The 23,624-nt window shown below is 39.5% G+C and overlaps 1 protein-coding gene across 15 annotated transcripts in view; it reads left to right on the forward strand.

The window, feature by feature from the left end:
- The window catches only part of LOC112233590 (LIM zinc-binding domain-containing Nebulette), a 119,384-nt gene that overhangs the window by 69,482 nt on the left and 26,278 nt on the right, over positions 1-23,624 (forward strand). For 6 of the 15 annotated variants that reach the window (XM_042308586.1, XM_042308597.1, XM_042308590.1 and 3 more), the window contains 26 exons: positions 111-221; positions 335-445; positions 605-715; positions 2,416-2,526; positions 3,150-3,257; positions 3,624-3,734; positions 4,091-4,195; positions 4,505-4,615; positions 5,932-6,042; positions 6,201-6,311; positions 11,181-11,291; positions 11,624-11,731; positions 12,048-12,158; positions 12,517-12,621; positions 15,072-15,182; positions 15,296-15,406; positions 16,359-16,469; positions 17,689-17,799; positions 18,285-18,392; positions 19,569-19,679; positions 20,038-20,142; positions 20,343-20,453; positions 20,626-20,733; positions 22,774-22,884; positions 23,067-23,177; positions 23,436-23,543. The exons of 3 other annotated variants lie outside the window; for them this stretch is intronic. In XM_042308586.1, the coding sequence (XP_042164520.1) occupies positions 111-221; positions 335-445; positions 605-715; positions 2,416-2,526; positions 3,150-3,257; positions 3,624-3,734; positions 4,091-4,195; positions 4,505-4,615; positions 5,932-6,042; positions 6,201-6,311; positions 11,181-11,291; positions 11,624-11,731; positions 12,048-12,158; positions 12,517-12,621; positions 15,072-15,182; positions 15,296-15,406; positions 16,359-16,469; positions 17,689-17,799; positions 18,285-18,392; positions 19,569-19,679; positions 20,038-20,142; positions 20,343-20,453; positions 20,626-20,733; positions 22,774-22,884; positions 23,067-23,177; positions 23,436-23,543 (2,853 nt within the window). The remainder of the gene's footprint in view (positions 1-110; positions 222-334; positions 446-604; positions 716-2,415; positions 2,527-3,149; positions 3,258-3,623; positions 3,735-4,090; positions 4,196-4,504; positions 4,616-5,931; positions 6,043-6,200; positions 6,312-11,180; positions 11,292-11,623; positions 11,732-12,047; positions 12,159-12,516; positions 12,622-15,071; positions 15,183-15,295; positions 15,407-16,358; positions 16,470-17,688; positions 17,800-18,284; positions 18,393-19,568; positions 19,680-20,037; positions 20,143-20,342; positions 20,454-20,625; positions 20,734-22,773; positions 22,885-23,066; positions 23,178-23,435; positions 23,544-23,624) is intronic. 6 more of the 15 variants (XM_042308591.1, XM_042308592.1, XM_042308594.1 and 3 more) reach the window with 6 other exon arrangements.

Below are 23,624 nucleotides of genomic sequence, written 5' to 3' on the forward strand. Positions count from 1 at the left end.
ATTTTCACCATATTTATTTTACCTATCCAATACTTTCATATCTACACAAGTGCCTAGTTTGAGATCATTGAATGAGTGTTAATACAGACTCATCTCTCTCTGTTTCTCAGATCAAATACAAAGAGAGTGGAAAGAAGGACAACTCAACCTCCCTCTACTCTCTACTCCCAGAGACCACAGAGATACAGTTTGCCAGAGAAATGACAGAGATGCAGAGTGAGGTGGCTGGACATTTAGTTCATTACTTCTGTTTTGGGCGCTTTTCTGTGTAATGATGGAGAATCACCCAAAAAGTAGAATGATTATTTAATCACAATACTTTCCTTTTTTCCAGAATAAATACAAAGAAGAAGGAAAAAGGCGTATCTCCACGAGTGTGTACTCTCAGCTTCCAGAAACCACCGAGACACAGTTTGCGAAAGCTGTATCTGAACTTCAGAGTGAGGTTAGCAACTATTATCCCTTACAGTTAAAGGACAATTTTCTTAGATCTTTGTTCCATTTGGAATGATGGCAATGCCCATCAAAATTATACAGATCCTTGAGTAAATTAATTGGAAATAAATACATGAATACAATGCTGAATCTTTTTTCCTCAATTTAGATGAAGTACAAAGAAGCAGGAAGGAAGGGAGTTTCTAGTTCTCTCTACTCCACCTTACCAGAAACAATGGAGACCCAGCATGCCAAAGAGGCTTCCCAGCTACAGAGTGAGGTAGAGTATAAACAGTAATGGGGAGTACTGAACTACATGTTGTTAAGAGGTGCATAACTGGCTGCAGGGAAGTCAGGCGCAGGAGAGCAGACATGGGTAACAACCGGAGCAGTTTATTAGGCAAAACAAACTGCACCCAGAAACAACAAAATACGGGTTGAAATAACCCGTCGCAAACCAGTTAGCAATGCACAAACACTTTACAACAAACAATTCCACACACAGACATGGTGGGAACAGAGGGTTATATACACGTCACGTAATGAGGGAATGTAAACCAGGTGTGTGGGAAAACAAGACAAAACAAATGGGAAACGGAAGGTGGATCGGCGATGGCTAGAAGACCGGTGACGTCGACCACTGAACGCCGCCCGAACAAGAAGAGGAACCGACTTCGGTGGAAGTCGTGATGCATGTACACTACCAGTCGAAAGTTTTAGAACACCTACTCATCCATTACTCTTGTTTCTTGGCCCAAGCAAGTCGCTTGTTCTTATTGATGTCCTTTAGAAGTGGTTTCTTTGCAGCAATTCGACCACGAAGGCCTGATTCACACAGTCTCCTCTGCACAGTTGATGTTGAGATGTGTCTATTACTTGAACTCTGTGAAGCATTTATTTGGGCTGCAATTTCTGAAGCTGGTAACTCTAATGAACTTATCCTCTGCGGCAGAGGTAACTCTGGTTCTTCTTTTCCTGTGGCGGTCCTCATTTAGTGCCAGTTTCATCATAGCACTTGATGGTTTTTGCGATTGCACTTGAAGAAATTGAATGTCTTAAAATAATGATGGACTGTTGTTTCTCTTTGCTTATTAGAGCTGTTCTTGCCATAATATGGACTTGGTCTTTTACCAAATAGGGCTATCTTCTGTTTACCAACCCTACCTTGTCACAACACAACTGATTGGCTCAAATGCATTAAGGAGGAAAGAAATTCCACAAATTAACTTTTAACAAGGCACACCAGTTAATTGAAATGCATGCCAGATGACTACCTCATGAAGCTGGTTGAGAAAATGCCAAGAGTGTGCAAAGCTGTCAGCAAAGGGTGGCTACTTTGAAGAATCTCAAATATAAAATATTTCTTTGATTTGTTTAACACTTTTTTGGTTACTACATGATTCCATATGTGTTATTTCATAGTTGTGATGTCTTCACTATTATTCTACAATGTAGAAAATAGTAAAAATAAAGAAAACCTTGGAATGAGTAGGTGTGTCCAAACATTTCACTAGTACTGTACTTGCAAGCTTGGTAAATTATATTTTCAGCGTTTCTTTCTCAACACTGGTATAAAGCTATACTGTACTCACACATACTTGCAATCTCACACATATGCTATCTATTACTCAGTATTTCTGACTATTTAGCTGGTACAGAAAAATGGTACATAAAAAACATATCTATAAATATAGAGTACATATGTTTTTTGTTGTCACAAACACTGGATAGGTGCAGTGAAATGTGTTGTTTTACAGTTTCAGCCATAGTAGTACAGCACCCCTGGGGCAAATTAGGGTTAAGTGCTTTGCTCAAGGGCACATCGACAGATTTTTCACTTTGTCGGCTTGGGAAATCGAACCTGCGAACTTTCGGTTACTGGCCCAACGCTCTAACCGGTATTGCCTTATTATTGGCTATATGAGTAGAATTCAATTAGACTCAAAACAATGTTTTCATGTGATGTTTCCTTTATTCCAGCTAAAGTACAAGGAAGGACTGAAAAAGGACACCTCCCCCAGTTTTTATTCTACGCTGCCCGAAACAATTGAGACAAATTTTGCGAAACGACAATCAGCAATGCGAAGTGAGGTAAAGAATACATATGTGTGTATATGCTGTTAGAATACACAGTATGCAGTATGGGCTCCCGAGTTGCACAGCGGTCTATGGTACTGCATGTCAGTGCTAGATGCATCACTACAGACACCCTGGTTCGAATCCAAGCTGTATCACAACCGGGCGTGATTGGGAGTCCCATAGGGTGGCGCACAATTGGTTCAGCGTCGTCTAGGTTTGGCCGGTGTATGCCGTCATAGTAAATAAGAATTTGTTATTAACTGACTTGCCTGGTTAAGTAAAAAATAAATCTAATTAAATACATGTACAATGTGCATTCTCGCAGAATGACTACGAGTAAAATAGTTATTTGATTGTTTATTTAAATTTGCTCTGAGTACGATCTCAGAGAAGTCATAAATATTTTGATTTCAGGTTATCAAATATTTTAGTTTGTTGGTCAGTGATTAGAAATCTTTCTTGTCGCTTCATATCCAATTTATCCAAACAACTACATGTATAAGTGAACCTTTGGGGAGGCTTTTGTGTGGGAAGCAAACACATAAGTTATTCTCACTGGTGTTTGGCAATGATTTTGTGGGCTGGTCTCAACTATCTCTGGTTCATAAGCTGTCTCTCCATTTCTACTATACCAGATCAAGTATAAAGAAGATACTGAGGAGAACTCTATCAACCTCTACTCTCTGCTCCCCGAGACAGCAGAGACACAGTTTGCAAAGCAGATGTCTGAAATGCAGAGCGAGGTAAATATCTGTTTAAAATCACCAAACATCAACATGGGCAGAATACAGTTCAAACTCGAGTTATTTTACCGTGAAAATCTCCGGTTGACATCAATTCATTGATTTGTGAAAAATATGATTCTCAAAATGTGATATTTTCTTTCGTCAATAACTGAAGCCAGAGAATGAGGAATTCCCTTTCAGAGAGAAACACAGAAAAACCTTTATCCGTCTGACAAAAAAAGCCTTTTAGTCAGAGATTACCTGTATGTTTTTATTATGTCTACAAAAGTAACCGTGTCTTTTCAGTGGTGTAAAGTACTTAAGTACAAGTATGACAATTGGATACTTTTTCCACCACTGTCTTTTGTTGCTGTTGTTTTCCAGACAAAATACAAAGAAGCAGGGAAGAAAGAGGCCTCCACTTCTCTCTACTCCACCTTACCAGAGACTTTGGAGACCCAGCACGCCAAAGAGGCTTCCCAGCTACAGAGTGAGGTAAGAACATGGGCTGCCCATCTGATGTCTGTACATGACATTTTTTGTCATAACTAATTCAGAGGAAACCCTTCCTGTTACTGACAAACATCCATTAAATCAGTTTCAAACATCAGTGTGCCTGTCCATCTAATGGAATAAAGCCTGAGCGTTCTAAGATGAGGCAAATCTCTACCTGTGTTATTTGAGTGCTCCAATGCCTTTACCATAAATAACTACACTATTGGAAGTTTCTTTAGGGTAAGCCATAGTTTTTTATTCCAGTCTTTGTTGTTGAGCAGCAGCTCTCCTACTTTACTTTGTTTGCCGAAGCACGGAGGCCTACCTAAACTCACATCCATTACTTTGTTTTCCAGCTCAAATACAAAGGTGAGAAAGTCTTCTCTGGTTCGGCTTACTCTCAACTCCCTGAGACGATGGAGACAGAGAGAGCTCGGGAGCTCACAGAGATGCAGAGCGAGGTTAGCATGAATGCTCCTGGCATTAACATAATGTTGTTATAGTCATTCTGTTTGCAACTTCCATTGGCACTCCACATTTCTTCAGACATAAGCCAAGTTCAGAAACAATTCCCCTGGGCACTTGATGTAGTTCTAAAATAAATAGATAAGTATAAGCAATAAGGTAGAAGCTCTAACTTTCTGTCTTTCTAGGTGTATTTTATACCATATTTCTTATACCTATCCAATACTTTCATATCTACACAAGTGCCTAGCTTGAGATCATTGAATGAGTGTTAATACTTACTCATCTCTCTCTCTGTTTCTCAGATCAAGTACAAAGAGAGTGGAAAGAAGGACAACTCAACCTCCCTCTACTCTCTACTCCCAGAGACCACAGAGATACAGTTTGCCAGAGAAATGACAGAGATGCAGAGCAAGGTGGCTGGACATTTAGTTAATAACTTCTGTTTTGGGCGCTTTTCTGTATAATGATGGAGAATCACCCAAAAAAGTAGAAAGATTATACACCATATAATCAAAAGTATGTGGACACCCCTTTAAGTTAGTGGATTCGGCTTTTTCAGCCACACTAGTTGCTGACAGGTGTATAAAATCGAGCACACACCCATGCAATATCCATAGACAAACATTGCCAGTCGAATGGCCTTACTGAAGAGCTCAGTGAAGTTCAACGTGGCACTGTCATAGGATGCCACTTTTCCAACAATTCAGTTTGTCTAATTTCTGCCCTGCTAGAGCTGCCCCGGTCAGCTGTAAGTGCTGTTATTGTGAAGTGGAAACGTCTAGGAGCAACAACGGCTGGTAGGCTCAAAGAACTGGACCGTCGAATGCTGAAGTGCGTAGCGTGTAAAAATCGTCTGTCCGCGGTTGCAACACTTACTACTAAGTTCCAAACTGCCTCTGGAAGCAACGTCAGCACAATAACTGTTTGTCGGGAGCTTCATGAAATGGGTTTCCATGGCCGAGCAGCCGCACACAAGCCTAAGATTACCATGCGCAATGCCAAGCGTCGGCTGGAGTGTTGTAAAGCTCCCTGCCATTGGACTCTGGAGCAGTAGAAACACATTCTCTAGAGTGATGAATCACGCTTCATCATCTGGCAGCCCGACAGACAAATCTGGGTTTGGCGGATGTCAGGAGGAGGCTACCTGCCCCAATGCATTGTGCCACCTGTAAAGTTTGGTGGAGGAGGAATAATGATCTGGGGCTATTTTTCATGGTTCATGCTAGGCCCCTTAGTTCCAGTGAATCTTAACGCTACAGCATACAATTACATTCCAGGCGATTCTGTGCTTCCAACTTTGTGGCAAAAGTTTGGGGAAGGCCCTTTCCTGTTTCAGCATGACAATGCCCCTTTGTACAAAGCGAGGTCCATACAGAAATGATTTGTTGAGATCGGTGTGGAAGAACTTGACTGGTTTCACAGAGCCCCAACTTCAACCCCATCGAACACCTTTGGGATGAATTGGAACGCCGACTGCGAGCCAGGCCTAATCGCCCAACATCAGTGCCTGAACTCACTAAGTGGCTGAATGGAAGCAAGTCCCTGCAGCAATGTTCCAACATCTAGTGGAAAGTCTTCCCAGAAGAGTGGAGGCTGTTATAGCAGCAAAGGGGGGACCAACTCCATATTAATGCCAATAATTTTGGAATGAGATGTTCGATTAGCAGGTGTCCAACTACTTTTGGTCATGTATTATATATCATAATAGGCTACTTTTCCTTTTTTCCAGAATAAATACAAAGAAGAAGGAAAAAGGCGTATCTCCACGAGTGTGTACTCTCAGCTTCCAGAAACCACCGAGACACAGTTTGCAAAAGCTGTATCTGAACTTCAGAGTGAGGTTAGCAACTATTATCCCTTACAGTTAAGGGACAATTTTCGTACATATTTGTTCCATTTGGAATTATGGCAATGCCCATCAAAATGGTATAGATCCTTGAGCAAAGTAATTGGAAATGAACACTGAATAAAATGCTGAATCTTTTTTCCTCAATTTAGATGAAGTACAAAGAAGCAGGAAGGAAGGGAGTTTCTAGTTCTCTCTACTCCACCTTACCAGAAACAATGGAGACCCAGCATGCCAAAGAGGCTTCCCAGCTACAGAGTGAGGTAGAGTATAAACAGTAATGGGGAGTACTGAACTACATGTAGTTCAACTAGTAATTTAAATGCATTTTGCAGTAGCTTGGTGATAGTTGAACTAAATTAAAATGTGTTTATTTGTCAGGGACCATGTACAATATGCCATTGCACCAGATTTAGATAGATAGCAAGTTTCCATCTGTAGTCCCTGGGCAGAAAACAATCAACATTATTACAATGCTACAATACAAAACACTATTCAAATATCTCTATATATAAAACATTGAAAAATACAATAGACAATAGAATGCTAATATTACATCAGAGTTTAAATGTGCCTTTGTTCTACAGTATCTGACATCTTAAGAGTCTGAATGTTTTAATGTTCACATGACTGGTTTGCCTTTAGCCACTTTTTCAGATTTGCCTTGAAGCTAACAAAGGTACTGCACTCTCTCACACTGGTTGGCAGGGTGTTCCATAATCTCGTTGGCAGTGTTTTCAGTTGTTAACTAGATGGTAACATTACAAATAAAGTTGTGGGGCTTGCTTTAACTTTTTACAAGTATTTTTGTGATAATGGAAGAAGTTGTGTTTGTGGTCAGTAGTTGTGTGGTTTTGGTCAGTAGTTGTGTGGTCAATATTTGTGTGGTTGTGGTCAGTAGTTTTGTGGTTGTGGTCATTAGATGTGGTCAGCAGTTGTGTGGTTGTAGTCAAAAGTTGTGTGGTTGTGGTCAGTAATTTTGGTCAGTAGTTGTATTGTTGTGGTCAGTAATTGTGTTGTTTTGGTCATTAGTTGTGGTCAGTAATTGTGTTGTGGTTATTAGTTGTGGTCAGTAATAGTGTTGTTGTGGTGAGTAGTTTTGGTCATTAGTTGTGGTCAGTAATTGTGTTGTTGTGGTCAGTAGTTGTATGGTTGTGGTCAGTAGTTGTGGCCAGGATTTGTGTTCAATAGTTGTGGTCTGTAATTGTGTGGTTCAGTAGTTGTGTGGTTGTGGCCAGTAGTTGTGTAGTTGTGATCAGTAGTTTTGGTCAGTACTTTAGTTCAGTAGCTGTCGTCAGTAGTTATGTGGTTCAGTAGTTGCATGGTTGTGGTCAGCCGTTGTAGTCAGTAGTTGTGGTCAGTAGTTGTGTGGTTTTGGTCAGTAGTTTTGGTCAGTACTTTAGTTCAGTAGTTGTGTGATTGTGGACAGTAGTTGTGGTCAGTAATGGTCAGGAGTTGTGTTCAGTAGTTATAACCTGTAGCTGTGTTGTTCTGGTCAATATATGTGGTCAGTAGTTGTGTGGTTGTGGTCGATGTCTAAACTACAGTTGTTGCGTATGAACTGAAAGTGCAATGAGAAATGATTGGGTGAAATATGAAGGGACTGAACGGTGGCAGTGGTTGTGTTAGGCAGTTGTTGCTAGGCAACAGGTGCCTTGGCTGGCCTGCTCCCTCCATGGCTTAAGCCAGTGTGAAAAACATGCTAGCATACAGTACAATTGTGCTTTAATACTTAATATATACTGTATATTTATTGCACACAGCTCCAATCTAGTTGTGTTGGTCATTACTGAGACGTGTTTAAGAAAGAGTGTTTTGAACACTGATGTTAGTTTTTCTGGTTATAACTTTTTTCGGCAAGACAGATCTTTCGAAGGTGGTGGAGTGGCAATCTCTACCAAGGATCACCTTCAGGGCTCGGTTGTCTCCAAGTCTGTCCCCAAACAATTTGATTTGCTGGTTTTAAGCATTCAACTTTCAAATAGCTCTTTATTGACGGTTACTGAGTGCTATCATCCACCGTCAGCACCGGTCTGTACCCTAAATGCCCTAAGCTCTCTCCTGGCCCCTTATACTAAGTCTGAATGTGTCCTGCTAGGTGACCTAAACTGGGACATGCTTAAACCACCTGACCAAGTCCTAAGCAATGGGACTCCCTAAATCTTTCTCAGATTATTACCAATCCCACAAGGTATGACTCCAAACACCCAGAAAAGGCTACTCTCCTCGATGTTATCCTCACAAATAATCCTGATAGGTGTCAGTCTGGTGTTTTCTGTAATGACCTTAGTGATCACTGTTTTACAGCCTGTGTTCATAATGCCTGCAGGGCGAAACGACCTGTCCTGATTTGTCATAGACACTTGCTAAAAAACTTTAATCAGTAAGCCTTCCTTCATGACCTAGCCTCTGTAAATTGGCATTGAATCAGCTTGATCCCCTCTGACAAAGTCACTTTGAAATTATTTTTTGATATTTTCAGTGGTATTGTTAACAAACACGCCCCCATAAAGAAAATGAGAATTAAAAACAGGTTCAGCCCCTGGTTCGAACGTGATCTGGCAGAGTTACTCCACTTCAAGAATTCCATTTGGTGAAACGCTCGGCACACGCATATTCAGGCTGACTGGCTCTCGTTCAGGCAAATGAGAAATAAGTGCACTCAGGCTATCCAGAAAGCCAAAGTTAGTTACTTTAAGGAGCAGTTCTCTCTCTGTGCATTTAACCCCAAAAAGTTCTGGAAAACAGTTAAAGACCTGGAGAATAAATCCTCCTCCTCACAGCTGCTCATGTCCCTTAATGTTGATGATGTGGTTGTTACTGACAAGAAGCACAACCCTGAGCTCTTTAATCACCACTTCATTAAGTCAGAATTCCTATTTGACTCAGCAATGCCTCCTTGCCCATCCAACATTTTCTCATCTCCCACCCCTTCTAATGCGACTAGCCCAAATGCTCCTCCCTCTTTTTCCCCTGCCCCGCTACAAAGTTTCTCCCAGCAGGTAGTCACTGAGTCTGAGGTGCTAAAGGAGCTCCTTAAACTTGACCCCCAAAAAACATCTGGGTCAGATGGTTTAGACCCTTTCTTCTTTAAGGTTGCTGTCCCTATCATCGCCAAGCCTATTTCTGACCTGTTTAACCTCTCTCTCCTTTCTGGAGAGGTTCCCATTGCTTGGAAGGCAGCCACCGTGCATCCTTTATTTAAAGGGGATATCAAGCTGATCCTAACTGTTATAGGCCAATTTCTATTTTGCCCTGTTTATCAAAAGTGTTGGAAAAACTTGTCAGTAATCAACTGACTAGCCTTCTTTATGTCTATAGTATTCTCTCTGGTATGCAATCTGGTTTCTGCTCAGGTTATGGATGTGTCACTGCAACCTTAAAGGTCCTAAATGATGTCACCATTGCCTTTGATTCTAAGCAATGTTGTGCTGCTATTTTTATTGACTTGGCCAAGGCTTTTGATACGGTAGACCATTCCAGTCTTTTGGGCTGGTTAGGGAGTATTGGTGTCTCTGAGCGGTCTTTGGCCTGGTTTGCTAGCTACCTCTCTCAAAGAGTGTAGTGTATACAGTCAGAACATCTGCTGTCTCAGCCAGTGCCTGTCACCAAGGGAGTACCCCAAGGCTCGATCCTAGGGCCCACGCTCTTCTCAATTTACATCAACAACATAGCTCAGGCACTAGGAAGCTCTCTCATTCATTTATATGCAGATGATGCAGTCTTATACTCAGCTGGCCCCTCCCGGATTTTGTGTGAAACGCTCTCAAAAAAAGCTTTCTTAGTGTCCAACAAGCTTTCTCTGGCCTTAACATTGTTCTAAACACCTCCAAAACAAAGGTAATTTGGTTTGGTAAGAAAAATGCCCCTCTCCCCACATATGTGATTACTACCTCTGAGGGTTTAGAGCTTGAGTTAGTCACCTCATACAAGTACTTGGGAGTATGGCTAGACGGTATACTGTCCTTCTCTCAGCACAGTAATGGGGGTATATATATGGGAGTTTATATATGGAGTGTGCAACTCTCTTTATTTGTATAGTTTATTCTCCGTTAGTCAGCACCTCCACACCAAATCATTTTTCTGTGTGTGCACCAACTCATGTTTTTTATTCTAATAGGCTAAATTACACATTCTGTTAAATTATGATCTCAAAGGGATCTGTCTTGCAATATGTCGTTTATGACATTTCAGATTTCCGTATAATACTTTTGTCATTTGGATGTAGTGAACTACTTTTTCAAAGTAACTTTAGTTAAGTAAACTATATTTTCCTTAAGGGTAGCTTTAGTGTAGCATGGTAAATTATATTTTCAGAGTAGCTTTCAAAACACTGGTATAAAGCTATACTGTACTCACACATACTTGCAATCTCACACATTTATCTATTATTCAGTATTATTGACTATTTAGACTGTACAGAAAAATGGTACAATAAAAATGTCCTGTGTATATATATATATATATATGTATATATATATATATATATATATACATACATATACAGTACCGGTCAAAAGTTTGGACACACCTACTCCTTCCAGGGTTTTTCTTTATTTTTACTATTTTCTACATTGTAGAATAATAGTGAAGACATCAAAACTATGAAACAACACATATGGAATCAGGTAGCAACCAAAAAAGTGTTAAACAATCAAAAATATATTTTATATTTGAGATTCTTCAAAGTAGCCACCCTTTGCCTTGATGACACCCTTGGTATTCTCTCAACCAGCTTCATGAGGAATGCTTTTCCAACGGTCTTGAAGGAGTTCCCACATATGCTGAGCACTTGTTGGCTGCTTTCCCTTCACTCTGCGGTCCAACTTATCCCAAACCATCTCGATTGGGTTGAGGTCAGGTGATTGTGGAGGCCAGGTCATCTAATGCAGCACTTCATCACTCTCCTTCTTGGTCAAATAGCCCTTATACAGCCTGGGCGTGTGTTTTGGGTCATTGTCCTGTTGAAAAACAAATGATAGTCCCAGCGAGCGCAAACCAGAAGGGATGGCGTATCGCTGCAGGATGCTCTGGTAGATATGCAGGTTAAAGTGTGCTTTATAATTGGCTATTAGTTGGCAATTAAATGTGTCTGAAAAAAATGTTTTTGTGTGATGTTTTCTTTATTCCAGCTAAAGTACAAGGAAGGACTGAAAAAGGACACCTCCCCCAGTTTTTATTCTACACTGCCCGAAACAATTGAGACAAATTTTGCAAAACGACAATCAGCAATGCAGAGCCAGGTATATATGTATGTGTATGTGTATATCCTGTTAGAATACACAGCATGTATGTACAATGTGCATTCTTGCATAATAACTACAAGAACATTACAATCTCAGAGAAATCATGAATAATTTGATCACATATTTTGGTTTGTGGGTCAGTGATTAGAATTGTTTAATGTTGCTTCATAACCAATTTTTCTAAAACAACTATAAATGAACCTTTGGGCAGGCTTTTGTGTGTGAAGCAAACACATACGTTATTCTCACTGGTGTTTGGCAATGATTTTGTAGGCTTGTTCTCAACTATCTCTGGTTCATAAGCTGTCTCTCCATTTCTACTATACCAGATCAAGTATAAAGAAGATACTGAGGAGAACTCTATCAACCTCTACTCTCTGCTCCCCGAGACAGCAGAGACACAGTTTGCAAAGCAGATGTCTGAAATGCAGAGCGAGGTAAATATCTGTTTAAAATCACCAAACATCAACATGAGCTGAATACAGTACTAACTTCAGTAATTTACCGTGAATCTCCAATTAACATCAATTGATTGATTCATACAAAATGTGATTCTCAAAATTGGATGTTGCCTTTTTGGTCAATAACTGAAGCCAGAGAAGGAGGAATTCCCTTTCCATGAGAAACACAGAAAGCTTTATCCTTTTACTTTATCGATCTTCATGTACAAAAAAATATATTTTAGTCAGAGAATACCTGTCTATTTTTATGTCTCGAAAAGTAGCAGTGTCTTTTGTTGCTGTTGTTTTCCAGACAAAATACAAAGAAGCAGGGAAGAAAGAGGCCTCCACTTCTCTCTACTCCACCTTACCAGAGACTTTGGAGACCCAGCACGCCAAAGAGGCTTCCCAGCTACAGAGTGAGGTAAGAACATGGGCTGCCCATCTGATGTCTGTACATGACATTTTTTGTCATAACTAATTCAGAGGAAACCCTTCCTGCTACTGACAAACATCCATTAAATCAGTTTCAAACATCAGTGTGCCTGTCCATCTAATGGAATAAAGCCTGAGCATTCTAAGATGAGGCAAATCTCTACCTGTGTTATTTGAGTGCTCCAATGCCTTTACCATAAATAACTACACTATTGGATGTTTCTTTAGGGTAAGCCCTATTTTTGTTTATTCCTGTCTCTGTTGTTGAGCAGCACCTCTCTTACTTTATTTTGTTTCCTGAAGCACGGAGGCCTACCTAAACTCACATCCATTACTTTGTTTTCCAGCTCAAATACAAAGGTGAGAAAGTATTTTCTGGTTCGGCTTACTCTCAACTCCCTGAGACGATGGAGACAGAGAGAGCTCGGGAGCTCACAGAGATGCAGAGCGAGGTGAGCATGAATGCTCCTGGCATTAATATATTTGTGTTATAGTCATTCTGGTAGCAACTTCCATTGCCACTCCAGATGACATAATCCGGGTTCAGAAACAATTCTCCTGAGTACAGTGCCTTCAGAAGGAATTCACACCCCTTGACTTTTTCCACATTTTGTTGTGTTACACCCTGAATTTAAAATGTATTAAATGCAGATTTTGTGTCACTGATCTATACACAATACCCCATAATGTCAGAGTGGAATTTTGTTTTTAGAAATGTTTACAAATTAATAAAAAATGAAAATCTGAAATGCCTTGAGGCAATATGCATTCAACCCCTTTGTTATGGCAAGCCTAAATAACAAGTCACATAATAAGTTGGACTCTGTGTGCAATAATAGTGTTTAACATCATTTTCGAATGACTACCCCATCTCTGTACCACACACATACAGTACAATTATCTATAAGGTCCCTCAGTCAAAGTGAATTTCAAGCACAGATTCAACCACAAAGACCAGGGAGGTTTTCCAATACCTGGCAAAATAGGGCAACATTTGGTAGATGGGTCAAAGAAAACAAAAAGCTGGCACTGAATATCCATTTGAACATGGTAAAGTTATAAATTAGACTTTGGATGGTGTATCAATACACCCAGTCACTACAAAGATGCAGGCGTCCTTCCTAACTCAGTTGCTGGAGAGGAAGGAAACCACTCAGAGTTTTCATCATGAGGCTAATGGTGACTTTAACACAGCAACAGAGTTTAATGGCTGTGATGATTGTAGAAAACTGAGGATGGATCAACAACATTGTAGTTACTCCACAATACTAACCTAATTGACAGAGTAAAAAGAAGGAAGCCTGTACAGAATACAAATATTCCAAAACATGCATCCTGATTGCAATAAGGCACTAAGGTAATACTGCAAAAAAATTGTGGCAAAGCAATTCACTTTTTGTCCTGAATACAAAGTGTTATGTTTGGGGCAAGAATACAGGGAATGTTCCTGAGTGGCCAAATTACAATTTGACTTAAATCTACCTGAAAATCTAGGGCAATACCTGAAAATGGTTGTCTAGCAATGATCAACAAACAATTTGAGAGAGCTTTAAGAATTTCAAAAAGAATAATGGGCAAATGTTGCACAATCCAAGTGAGGGAACATTGCAAAGTTTCATCTAAGCTGTGCCAGGCCACGCGAAGAGACGCAAGAGATTGAACTTCACTGAGTTCACCCCATTAGTTTGCACTATATAGATCAATGTTTTTTGTGATCAAATCGACATTATATCAGCCCCTTTTCAATGCAACAATCCAAAACAAATCTAACTTTGCAAGACTGAGTCTGTGATTTTGCTGTAGGCAGAGCCAGAGCACAACAAAGTAAAATTTGGCCAGGTAGCCCATGAGGGGTCTTTCAATCACCGAGTGAATGAATGCACTTTTTAAGATCAGTTCAGATCAGAGCCACGTGTGAACGTTTGTTGATATTCTTTGCTAGTTAGCTAGTTATTAGCCCAGTTATAGATACGTTTAGGGCAGCAATATTTCAAGCTGTCTTTGAAAAGGGAGTCAGGTAAAAAAAACTTTTGTCTTAATTAAATGAGGCAGTGTTGTATTTTGAGACAGGCTAGAATATGCAAATAAGCCAATAGTCAGAGGGGTAGCCTACATAGTCTAATTCTCTGTATGGTAATAATAATACATTTTATTTTGTAAAGTGGTTTCTTGCATCATACAACACAATACAATGCAAATTACAGTCACCTATTTGGCCCATGGTGTTACAGACTAAGTAAAAAAAATCATGAATTAATGTCAAGCCCTTCATAATGTAAAAATGTATAGGCTACTGTAGGCTATATCATAGAAATAAAAAGCTATTTCCATGTGAAAATGTTATGGGATTTGCGCCATTGGTTTTGTTGGTAGGCCTACATAATGCTCAAATAGCCACGATAGCCTATTGGCTAAAACTGTAATGGTACAGCCTCAGTGTTTACTCTAAACGCGAGCCGGAAGTTGCACAAAATTCTCACAACATTTAAGTTTCCACTCACAAGACCAAAAATTAGCTCAGTGCCCCAAAACATTAGAGGGAACATTGGCAGAAAGACTCACAGCTATAATCGCTGCCAAAGGTGCTTCTGCAAAGTATTGACTCGGGTGTGAATATTTATGTAAATTAGATATTTCATTTTCATTTTCAAAACATTTGCTAACATTTTCAAAAAACGTTTTCACTGTGTCACTATGGGGTTTTGTATGTAGATGGGTGAGAGAAAATGATCTATTTAATCCATTTTGAATTCAGGCTGTAACACAACAAAATGTGTAAAAAGTCAAGGGGTGTGAATACTTTCTGAAGGCTCTGTATCCAATACTTTCATATCTACACAAGTGCCTGGATTGTGATCATTAAACGAGTGTTAATACAGACTCATCTCTCTCTGTTTCTCAGATCAAATACAAAGAGAGTGGAAAGAAGGACAACTCAACCTCCCTCTACTCTCTACTCCCAGAGACCACAGAGATACAGTTTGCCAGAGAAATGACAGAGATGCAGAGTGAGGTGGCTGGACATTTAGTTCATAACTTCTGTTTTGGGCGCTTTTCTGTGTAATGATGGAGAATCACCCAAAAAGTAGAAAGATTATTTAATCACAATACTTTCCTTTTTTCCAGAATAAATACAAAGAAGAAGGAAAAAGGCGTATCTCCACGAGTGTGTACTCTCAGCTTCCAGAAACCACCGAGACACAGTTTGCAAAAGCTGTATCTGAACTTCAGAGTGAGGTTAGCAACTATTACCCCTTACAGTTAAGGGAAATTGTTCTTACATGTATGTTCCATTTCGAAAGATGCACTGTGTAATGGAAAACTGTAATTTATACAGTATTTGGGGAATTATCAACAGTAAGTTACTCTGAAAATGTTGTGGGTGAGGAAATAATTGCTGTATTTCGATTGGTACTGTAATTCCACCCCACAGAATAAAGTACCGTATCTTTGAAGCTCCAAAAACCTTTTGACCATTAGTGGGTGCATGGTATTGTTGTTTCTGGCTCGTTAACATATTTTGAGGCTTGCCTTGTAAGAGGCTATTTGTTGCACCCCTGAGTGAGAATACTGTACCAATTTAACTCCTATGTGTTTATAGTGCCCCATTAATTTAAAATATCTAGGGGACAGATTGGGGTGGTTGAGCCTTAAATGGTTGAGCATTTTGCCATGAGCTTTTGGTCTGTTTCGCTGCTAGTTTGGAAGCCTTTTTTAAGGCCTCTAGAAGTGTAAGTGATACAAAACACCGTATATGAATTCAAATGCTGTAACGTGTAAACACTTTACCTAGTAGCCAACCTGCTTGCACCAATCCCTTGTGATTACAGCAAAATACTGTGAAATACAATCTTTACCCTCAATGAATGTCATTCATCCATTCATTTATTTATTAATTCCGATTAAGGCAGCATTGACTATTTTACAGTATAATATAGTCAATTTTACGGTATTGTACTTATTGTCATTACACAGTACTTGCTTTGATACCATATTTATATTACAGTAAGTTTACTGAAATATGAAATACAGAATTTTACTTGCCACTGAGGTGCCTGTAAGTTTCTGTCAAATTCATGATAACCTCTTTACGGTGTGGCATTGCCCATTAAAATTATACAGATCCTTGAATAAAGTCATTGGAAATAAATTCTGAATAAAATGCCGTATCTGTTTTTCCTCAATTTAGATGAAGTACAAAGAAGCAGGGAGGAAGGGAGTTTCTAGTTCTCTCTACTCCACCTTACCTGAAACAATGGAGACCCAGCATGCCAAAGAGGCTTCCCAGCTACAGAGTGAGGTAGAGTATAAAGACATACTGTATTCACAATTACCTGCATGTAATCTCACACATATAATATATATGTAGACTATTTAGCATGTAGAAAAGAATGATGGTAGTACAATCAAACAGCCTGATTTCATGGAAGAGATGTAACATACATAGTAAATGTACACTGAGTATACAAAACATCAAGAACACCAGCTCTTTCCATGACCCAGACTGACCAGGTGAATCCAGGTGAAAGCTATGATCCCTTATTGATGTCACTTGTTAAATCCACTTCAATCAGTGTAGATGAAGGGGAGGAGACAGGTTAAAGAAGGATTTTGAGGCCTTGAGACAATTGAGACATGGATTGTGTATGTGTGCCATTGAGTGTTTTTGAACTACCTATGTTAGTAGGTACCAGACGCACCGGTTTGAGTGTCAAAACCTGCAACGCTGCTGGGTTTTTCACGTTCAACAGTTTCCTTTGTGTATCAAGAATGTTCAACCACTCAAAGGTGGCACAACTGTGGGAAGCAATTGAGTCAACATGGGCCAGCATCCCTGTGGAACACTTTGGACACCTTGTTGAGTCAATGCCCTGACGAATTGAGGCTGTTCTGAGGGCAAAAGGGGGTGAAACTCAATGTTAGGAATGTTTTCCTAATGTTTGGTATACTCTGTAAATTCAAGACACTGAAATTAGTGTGATATGTTATGTTTGGTATGGTTGCACAAGACAGAAGGTTACTTAATTAAGGCAAAAACAACAGCAGGTGGGTGGGATGGGTGTATAATGCAAACGTCTAGCAACCCAAAGGTTGCTTGTTCTAATCTCATCACAGTTAACTTTAGCACTTATTACTTAGCATGTACGCTAACCCTTCCCCTAACCATAACCTTAACCTTTTAACCTAACTCATAACCCTAACCTTAAACCGAACCTTAACCCCAAACCCTAACCCCTACCCCTAAATCCGTAACATATTTTACAAATTGCAATTCATAACATATCATACGAAATGGCTGATGGACATCTGCAAATGAATACATACCATACGAAGGGTAACATATCATACTAATTGGAGTGTCCCAAATGTACTTTTACTGCAGTACGTTACGTCTACCCATGAGTCCAGATTAAATGAAAAGGGAAACCTGTGGAAACCAGGTGCTTTATTAATGCTATTTATGTGCTATTAAAAGTATCTCAAAACAATGTTTTCATGTGATGTTTCCTTTATTCCAGCTAAAGTACAAGGAAGGACTGAAAAAGGACACCTCCCCCAGTTTTTATTCTACGCTGCCCGAAACAATTGAGACTAATTTTGCGAAACGACAATCAGCAATGCGAAGTGAGGTAAATGCTGTGTGTATATGCTGTATGAATACACAGAGAGTACATGTGCAATGTGCATTCTCCCCCCAAAAATGTGCATTAATAATTTCATTCAGGCTACCTCGTATTTTGGGTCAGCGCTGGTAAATGTTTCATGTCGCCTCTTCATATCCAATATATCTAAATAACTAAAAGGGAAGCGAACACATACTATACCAAGGTTTTCATACTGCTGTTTGGTAATGCGCCACTCGGGCTCCCGAATGGCGCAGTGCTCAAGGCGAAACGACAGACCCTGGTTCGATTCCAGGCTGTATCACAACCGCCCGTGATTGGGAGTCCCATAGGGCGGCGCACAATTGGCCCAGCGTCGTCCGGGTTAGGCCGTCATTGTAAATAAGAATTTGTTCTTAACTGACTTGCCTAGTTAAATAAATAATGATTTTGTAGGCTTGGTCTCAACTATCTCTGGTTCATAAGCTGTCTCTCCATTTCTACTATACCAGATCAAGTATAAAGAAGATACTGAGGAGAACTCTATCAACCTCTACTCTCTGCTCCCCGAGACAGCAGAGACACAGTTTGCAAAGCAGATGTCTGAAATGCAGAGCGAGGTAAATATCTGTTTAAAATCACCAAACATCAACATGGGCTGAATATGGTACGAACTTGAGTTATTTTACTGTAAATCCCCCATTAACATCAATCGATTGATTCGTACAAAATGTGATTCTCAAAGTTGGATGTTGCCTTTTGTCAATAACTGAAGATAACCTGTACTTGACCATCTGATCATTTATCACTCCAGTGTTAATCTGCAAAATTGTAATCATTCGCCTACCTCCTCATGCCTTTTGCACACAATGTATATACTCTTTTTTTTTTCTTTTTTTTTCTACTGTGTTATTGACTTGTTAATTGTTTACTCCATGTGTAACTCTGTGTTGTCTGTTCACACTGCTATGCTTTATCTTGGCCAGGTCGCAGTTGCAAATGAGAACTTGTTCTCAACTAGCCTACCTGGTTAAATAAAGGTGAAATAAAAAATAAAAAATAAAGCCAGAGAATGAGGAATTCCCTTTCCAAGAGAAACACAGAAACATTTATCCTTTTATTTTATCAATATTCATGTACAACAAAATGTATCTTAGTCAGAGAATACCTGTATATTTTCATTATGTCTACAAAAATAGCAGTGGTGTAAAGTCAAAATACTTGAAAGTACGGCTAGGTAGGTTTTTGGGGTATCTGTACTTTATTATTTATGTTTTTGACAACTTTTACTTCACTACATTCCTAAGGAAAACGATGTACTTTTTACTCCATACATTTTCCCTGACAGCCAAACATTCTCATTACATTTTGAATGCTGAGCAGGACAATACAATTGTCTAATTCACACACTTATCAAAAGAACATAACTGGTCATCCCTACAGCCTCTTATCTGTTGGACTCACTAAACGCATACTTCGTTTGTAAATAATGTCTGAGTGTTGTAGGATGCCGCTGGCTATCCGTAAATAAATAAAAAACAAGAAAATGATGCCGATGCTTAATATAAGGATTTCAAAATTATTTGGACTTTTACTTTTGATTCTTAAGTATATTTGATCATTTACTTTTGATACTTAAATATATTTAAAACCAAATACTTTTACTAAAGTAGTATTTTACTGGATAACTTTCACTTTAATTTGAGTCATGTCCTATTAAGGTATCTTTACTTTTACTCAAGTATGACAATTGGATACTTTTTCCACCACTGTCTTTTGTTGCTGTTGTTTTCCAGACAAAATACAAGGAGGCAGGGAAGAAAGAGGCCTCCACTTCTCTCTACTCCACCTTACCAGAGACTTTGGAGACCCAGCACGCCAAAGAGGCTTCCCAGCTACAGAGTGAGGTAAGAACATGGGCTGCCCATCTGATGTCTGTACATGACATTTTTTGTCATAACTAATTCAGAGGAAACCCTTCCTGTTACTGACAAACATCCATTAAATCAGTTTCAAACATCAGTGTGCCTGTCCATCTAATGGAATAAAGCCTGAGTGTTCTAAGATGAGGCAAATCTCTACCTGTGTTATTTGAGTGCTCCAATGCCTTTACCATAAATAACTACACTATTGGATGTTTCTTTAGGGTAAGCCCTATTTTTGTTTATTCCTGTCTCTGTTGTTGAGCAGCACCTCTCTTACTTTATTTTGTTTCCTGAAGCACGGAGGCCTACCTAAACTCACATCCATTACTTTGTTTTCCAGCTCAAATACAAAGGTGAGAAAGTATTTTCTGGTTCGGCTTACTCTCAACTCCCTGAGACGATGGAGACAGAGAGAGCTCGGGAGCTCACAGAGATGCAGAGCGAGGTGAGCATGAATTTTCCTCAAAGACATGAATATTAATGCTGATAGGAACATTGCGAATTTTATAGGACTACTTACAAATCTTTATGAATATATCAGCGTTATCCACAGAGTAACTAAATATGACTTAATCGTGTCATTTGTGGAAGTATAATTTTAGGTTCATGTTAAAAGCCATCATGGATTCATTGTCTTTTCTTTAGCTCAAGTACAAACAGAGTGGGAAGAAGGGTATGTCCCAAAGCGTCTATTCCGTACTAGCAGATACTATGGAGACCCAATTTGTCAAAAATGTTTCTGAACTGCAAAGTCAGGTGAGAAGAGCAGCCGGTTCACATAGATTTTCGTACTACAATGACAATGTTTGTGAGTGAAGCAATTTCCAGATTTTATGGCTGTTGCCGAAAGATAAACCTCTGATATGGAGTTGAAGTCAATCACAGTATATGTTTTTTATCTGCATTGGTTTGAATGATTTTCTTTCAGACTAAGTACAAGAAGGCAGGGAAGAATAAGGCAAAGTCTCTCTACTCTGTGTTGCCAGAGACTCTGGAGATCCAACATGCCAAGCAGGTCTCCCAGCTTCAGAGCCAGGTACAGTACAGTAGGCCTAGAGCACGAACACTGACGTCCCCTCACCACACTTATAGAACATCTCTGCTTTATCAGTGGCACGGCTAATGAAATAAGCACTTACTGTAGGGGCGAACCCTAACTTCCAATTATTTTATCTTATTCATGCATTGATGTCTATAGACGGGTTGGTTGTTTAGCAACAAAACCGACACATGCACAACTATGGGGCAAAACAGATGGGGTAGTCTTAGTTTGTTGACAACATATAAACTATATTTTATCTCCAATGTTTATTGAAAACATAAAAACATTAGCATATTGAGCACTTCTTGTCTCTCAAATACATCGTTACAGTTGTTGGTTAGCTAGCTAATGAATTTTGGTCGTAATATCTTGTTCTTGATACCGTGTCTTATTTAGAGATGTATTGACTCATTTCATGTCAATGCTAATATTAGTATTATTAGCATTAACATGACATCAGTCAAAACACCTCAAAACAAGACATGGTAACAAGATAAAACAAGCTGAAATGAGACACGTATGATTCTTGTCATTGTTGATAGATACAGTGGGGCAAAAAAGTATTTAGTCAGCCACCAGTTGTGCAAGTTCTCCCACTTAAAAAGATGAGAGAGGCCTGTAATTTTTTATCATAGGTACACTTCAACTTATGACAGACAAAATGAGAAAAAAAATCCAGAAAATCATATTGAGGGATTTTTGATGAATTTATTTTCAAATTATGGTGGAAAATAAGTATTTGGTCAATAACAAAAGTTTATCTCAATAATTTGTTTTTACCCTTTGTTGGCAATGACAGAGGTCAAATGTTTTCTGTAAGTCTTCACAAAGTTTTCACACACTGTTGCTGGTATTTTGGCCCATTCCTCCTTGCAGATCTCCTCTAGAGCAGTGATGTTTTGGGGCTGTTGCTGGGCAACACGGACTTTCAACTCCCTCCAAAGATTTTCTATGGGGTTGAGATCTGGAGACTGGCTAGGCCACTCCAGGACCTTGAAATGCTTCTTACGAAGCCACTCCTTCGATGCCCGGGCGGTGTGTTTGGGATCATTGTCATGCTGAAAGACCCAGCCACGTTTCATCTTCAATGCCCTTGCTGATGGTAGGCTTTGTTACTTTGGTCCCAGCTCTCTGCAGGTCATTCACTAGGTCCCCCTGTGTTGTTCTGGGATTTTTGCTCACCGTTCTTGTGATCATTTTGACCCCACGGGGTGAGATCTTGCGTGGAGCCCCAGATCGAGGGAGATTATCAGTGGTCTTGTATGTCTTCCATTTCCTAATAATTGCTCCCACAGTTGATTTCTTCAAACCAAGCTGCTTACCAATTGCAGATTCAGTCTTCCCAGCCTGGTGCAGGTCTACAATTTAGTTTCTGGTGTCTTTTGACAGCTCTTTGGTCTTGGCTATAGTGGAGTTTGGAGTGTGACTGTTTGAGGTTGTGGACAGGTGTCTTTTATACTGATAACAAGTTCAAACAGGTGCCATTAATACAGGTAACGAGTGGAGGAAAGAGGAGCCTCTTAAAGAAGAAGTTACAGGTCTGTGAGAGCCAGAAATCTTGCTTGTTTGTAGGTGACCAAATACTTATTTTCCACCATAAAATGAGGGAAAAAATCCAGAAAATCACATTGTAGGATTTTTTATGAATTTATTTGCAAATTGTCTGTCATAGTTGAAGTGTACCTATGATGAAAATTACAGGCCTCTCTCATCTTTTTAAGTGGGAGAACTTGCACAATTGGTGTCTGACTAAATACTTTTTTGCCCCACTGTATCTGATCATCCAGAATCACCACGACATATGAACTTCTGCCCCGTGCGCATCATTTTCATGGTGTTGTCAGCTAACCCATCAATGGGAGACTAAGTGCAAATTTGACTTCAGTAGATGTTAGGATTCGCCATTTAGTCCCACACTCTTTCTAATTACTAAGTATGTTCAAATTGAGGTTTAATTACATTTCACTTCTGGTAATTCAATATTGTGTTGTAGCTAGAAATGCTACATCAATGATTTTGCTTCCTCTATTCCAGCTCAAATACAAGGATGCCGGGAAAAGGGAGATGTCCACTTCTCTTTACTCTGTTCTCCCCGAGACGGCAGAGACTCATTTAGCCAAAGAGCACTCTGAAATGCTGAGCGAGGTACAGAATAGTATAGTCATGCCAACACAACAGCCAAATACTGTGGATTCTGCCTCCTCTCATGTCCTCCATTTTACTGATCAACAATTAAATGTATTGATTAGACAGAAGCATTTAAATATAGTTTTCGTATGTGCCTATTGAAATAGGGACATGAAACATGCATTATGACTTCGTTCTAGGTGAAGTATAAAAAGGAGGGTAAAGAAGGCATTTCCTCAAGCCTTTATTCTCTACTCCCGGAAACAGCAGACACTCAGTTTGCCAAACAGATGTCAGAAATACAGAGTGAGGTACAGCATCTGTTTTACCACTAAATCAACTATTTGACTATTTCTGGTTTATTCTCGTTTGTAATTTTTTTTTATGCGTGTGTTGTTGTCAGGTTCTTGTGAATTTGTTTCCTCTCTTCACGAATGTCACAAAAAAAGTTACTATTCTGAAATTATTTAGTCATTTCTTTCATGTATTTCCATGTCAACCTTTCAATTTCTCAAAACCAAAAATGACTTGCTCTTAAACCTTTGGGGATATGTTTTGTACTTTTCCAGTTAAAGTACAAAAGATACATTGAGGAACTGCCCGATACCTTGTACGCACTACTGCCTGAAACCATGGAGACCAAGTTCGCAAAAGAAATGACTCAAGAAATGTCTCAGGTGGGGCTCACAGGGTTGTTTTAAAATGTGTGATAAAAAAAAAGCAACTCCACTCACACAAACTAAGCTGTTGTCCTGAAA

Source organism: Oncorhynchus tshawytscha, linkage group LG29, assembly GCF_018296145.1.
Source record: "Oncorhynchus tshawytscha isolate Ot180627B linkage group LG29, Otsh_v2.0, whole genome shotgun sequence".
In the NCBI taxonomy this organism is placed as follows: domain Eukaryota; kingdom Metazoa; phylum Chordata; class Actinopteri; order Salmoniformes; family Salmonidae; genus Oncorhynchus; species Oncorhynchus tshawytscha.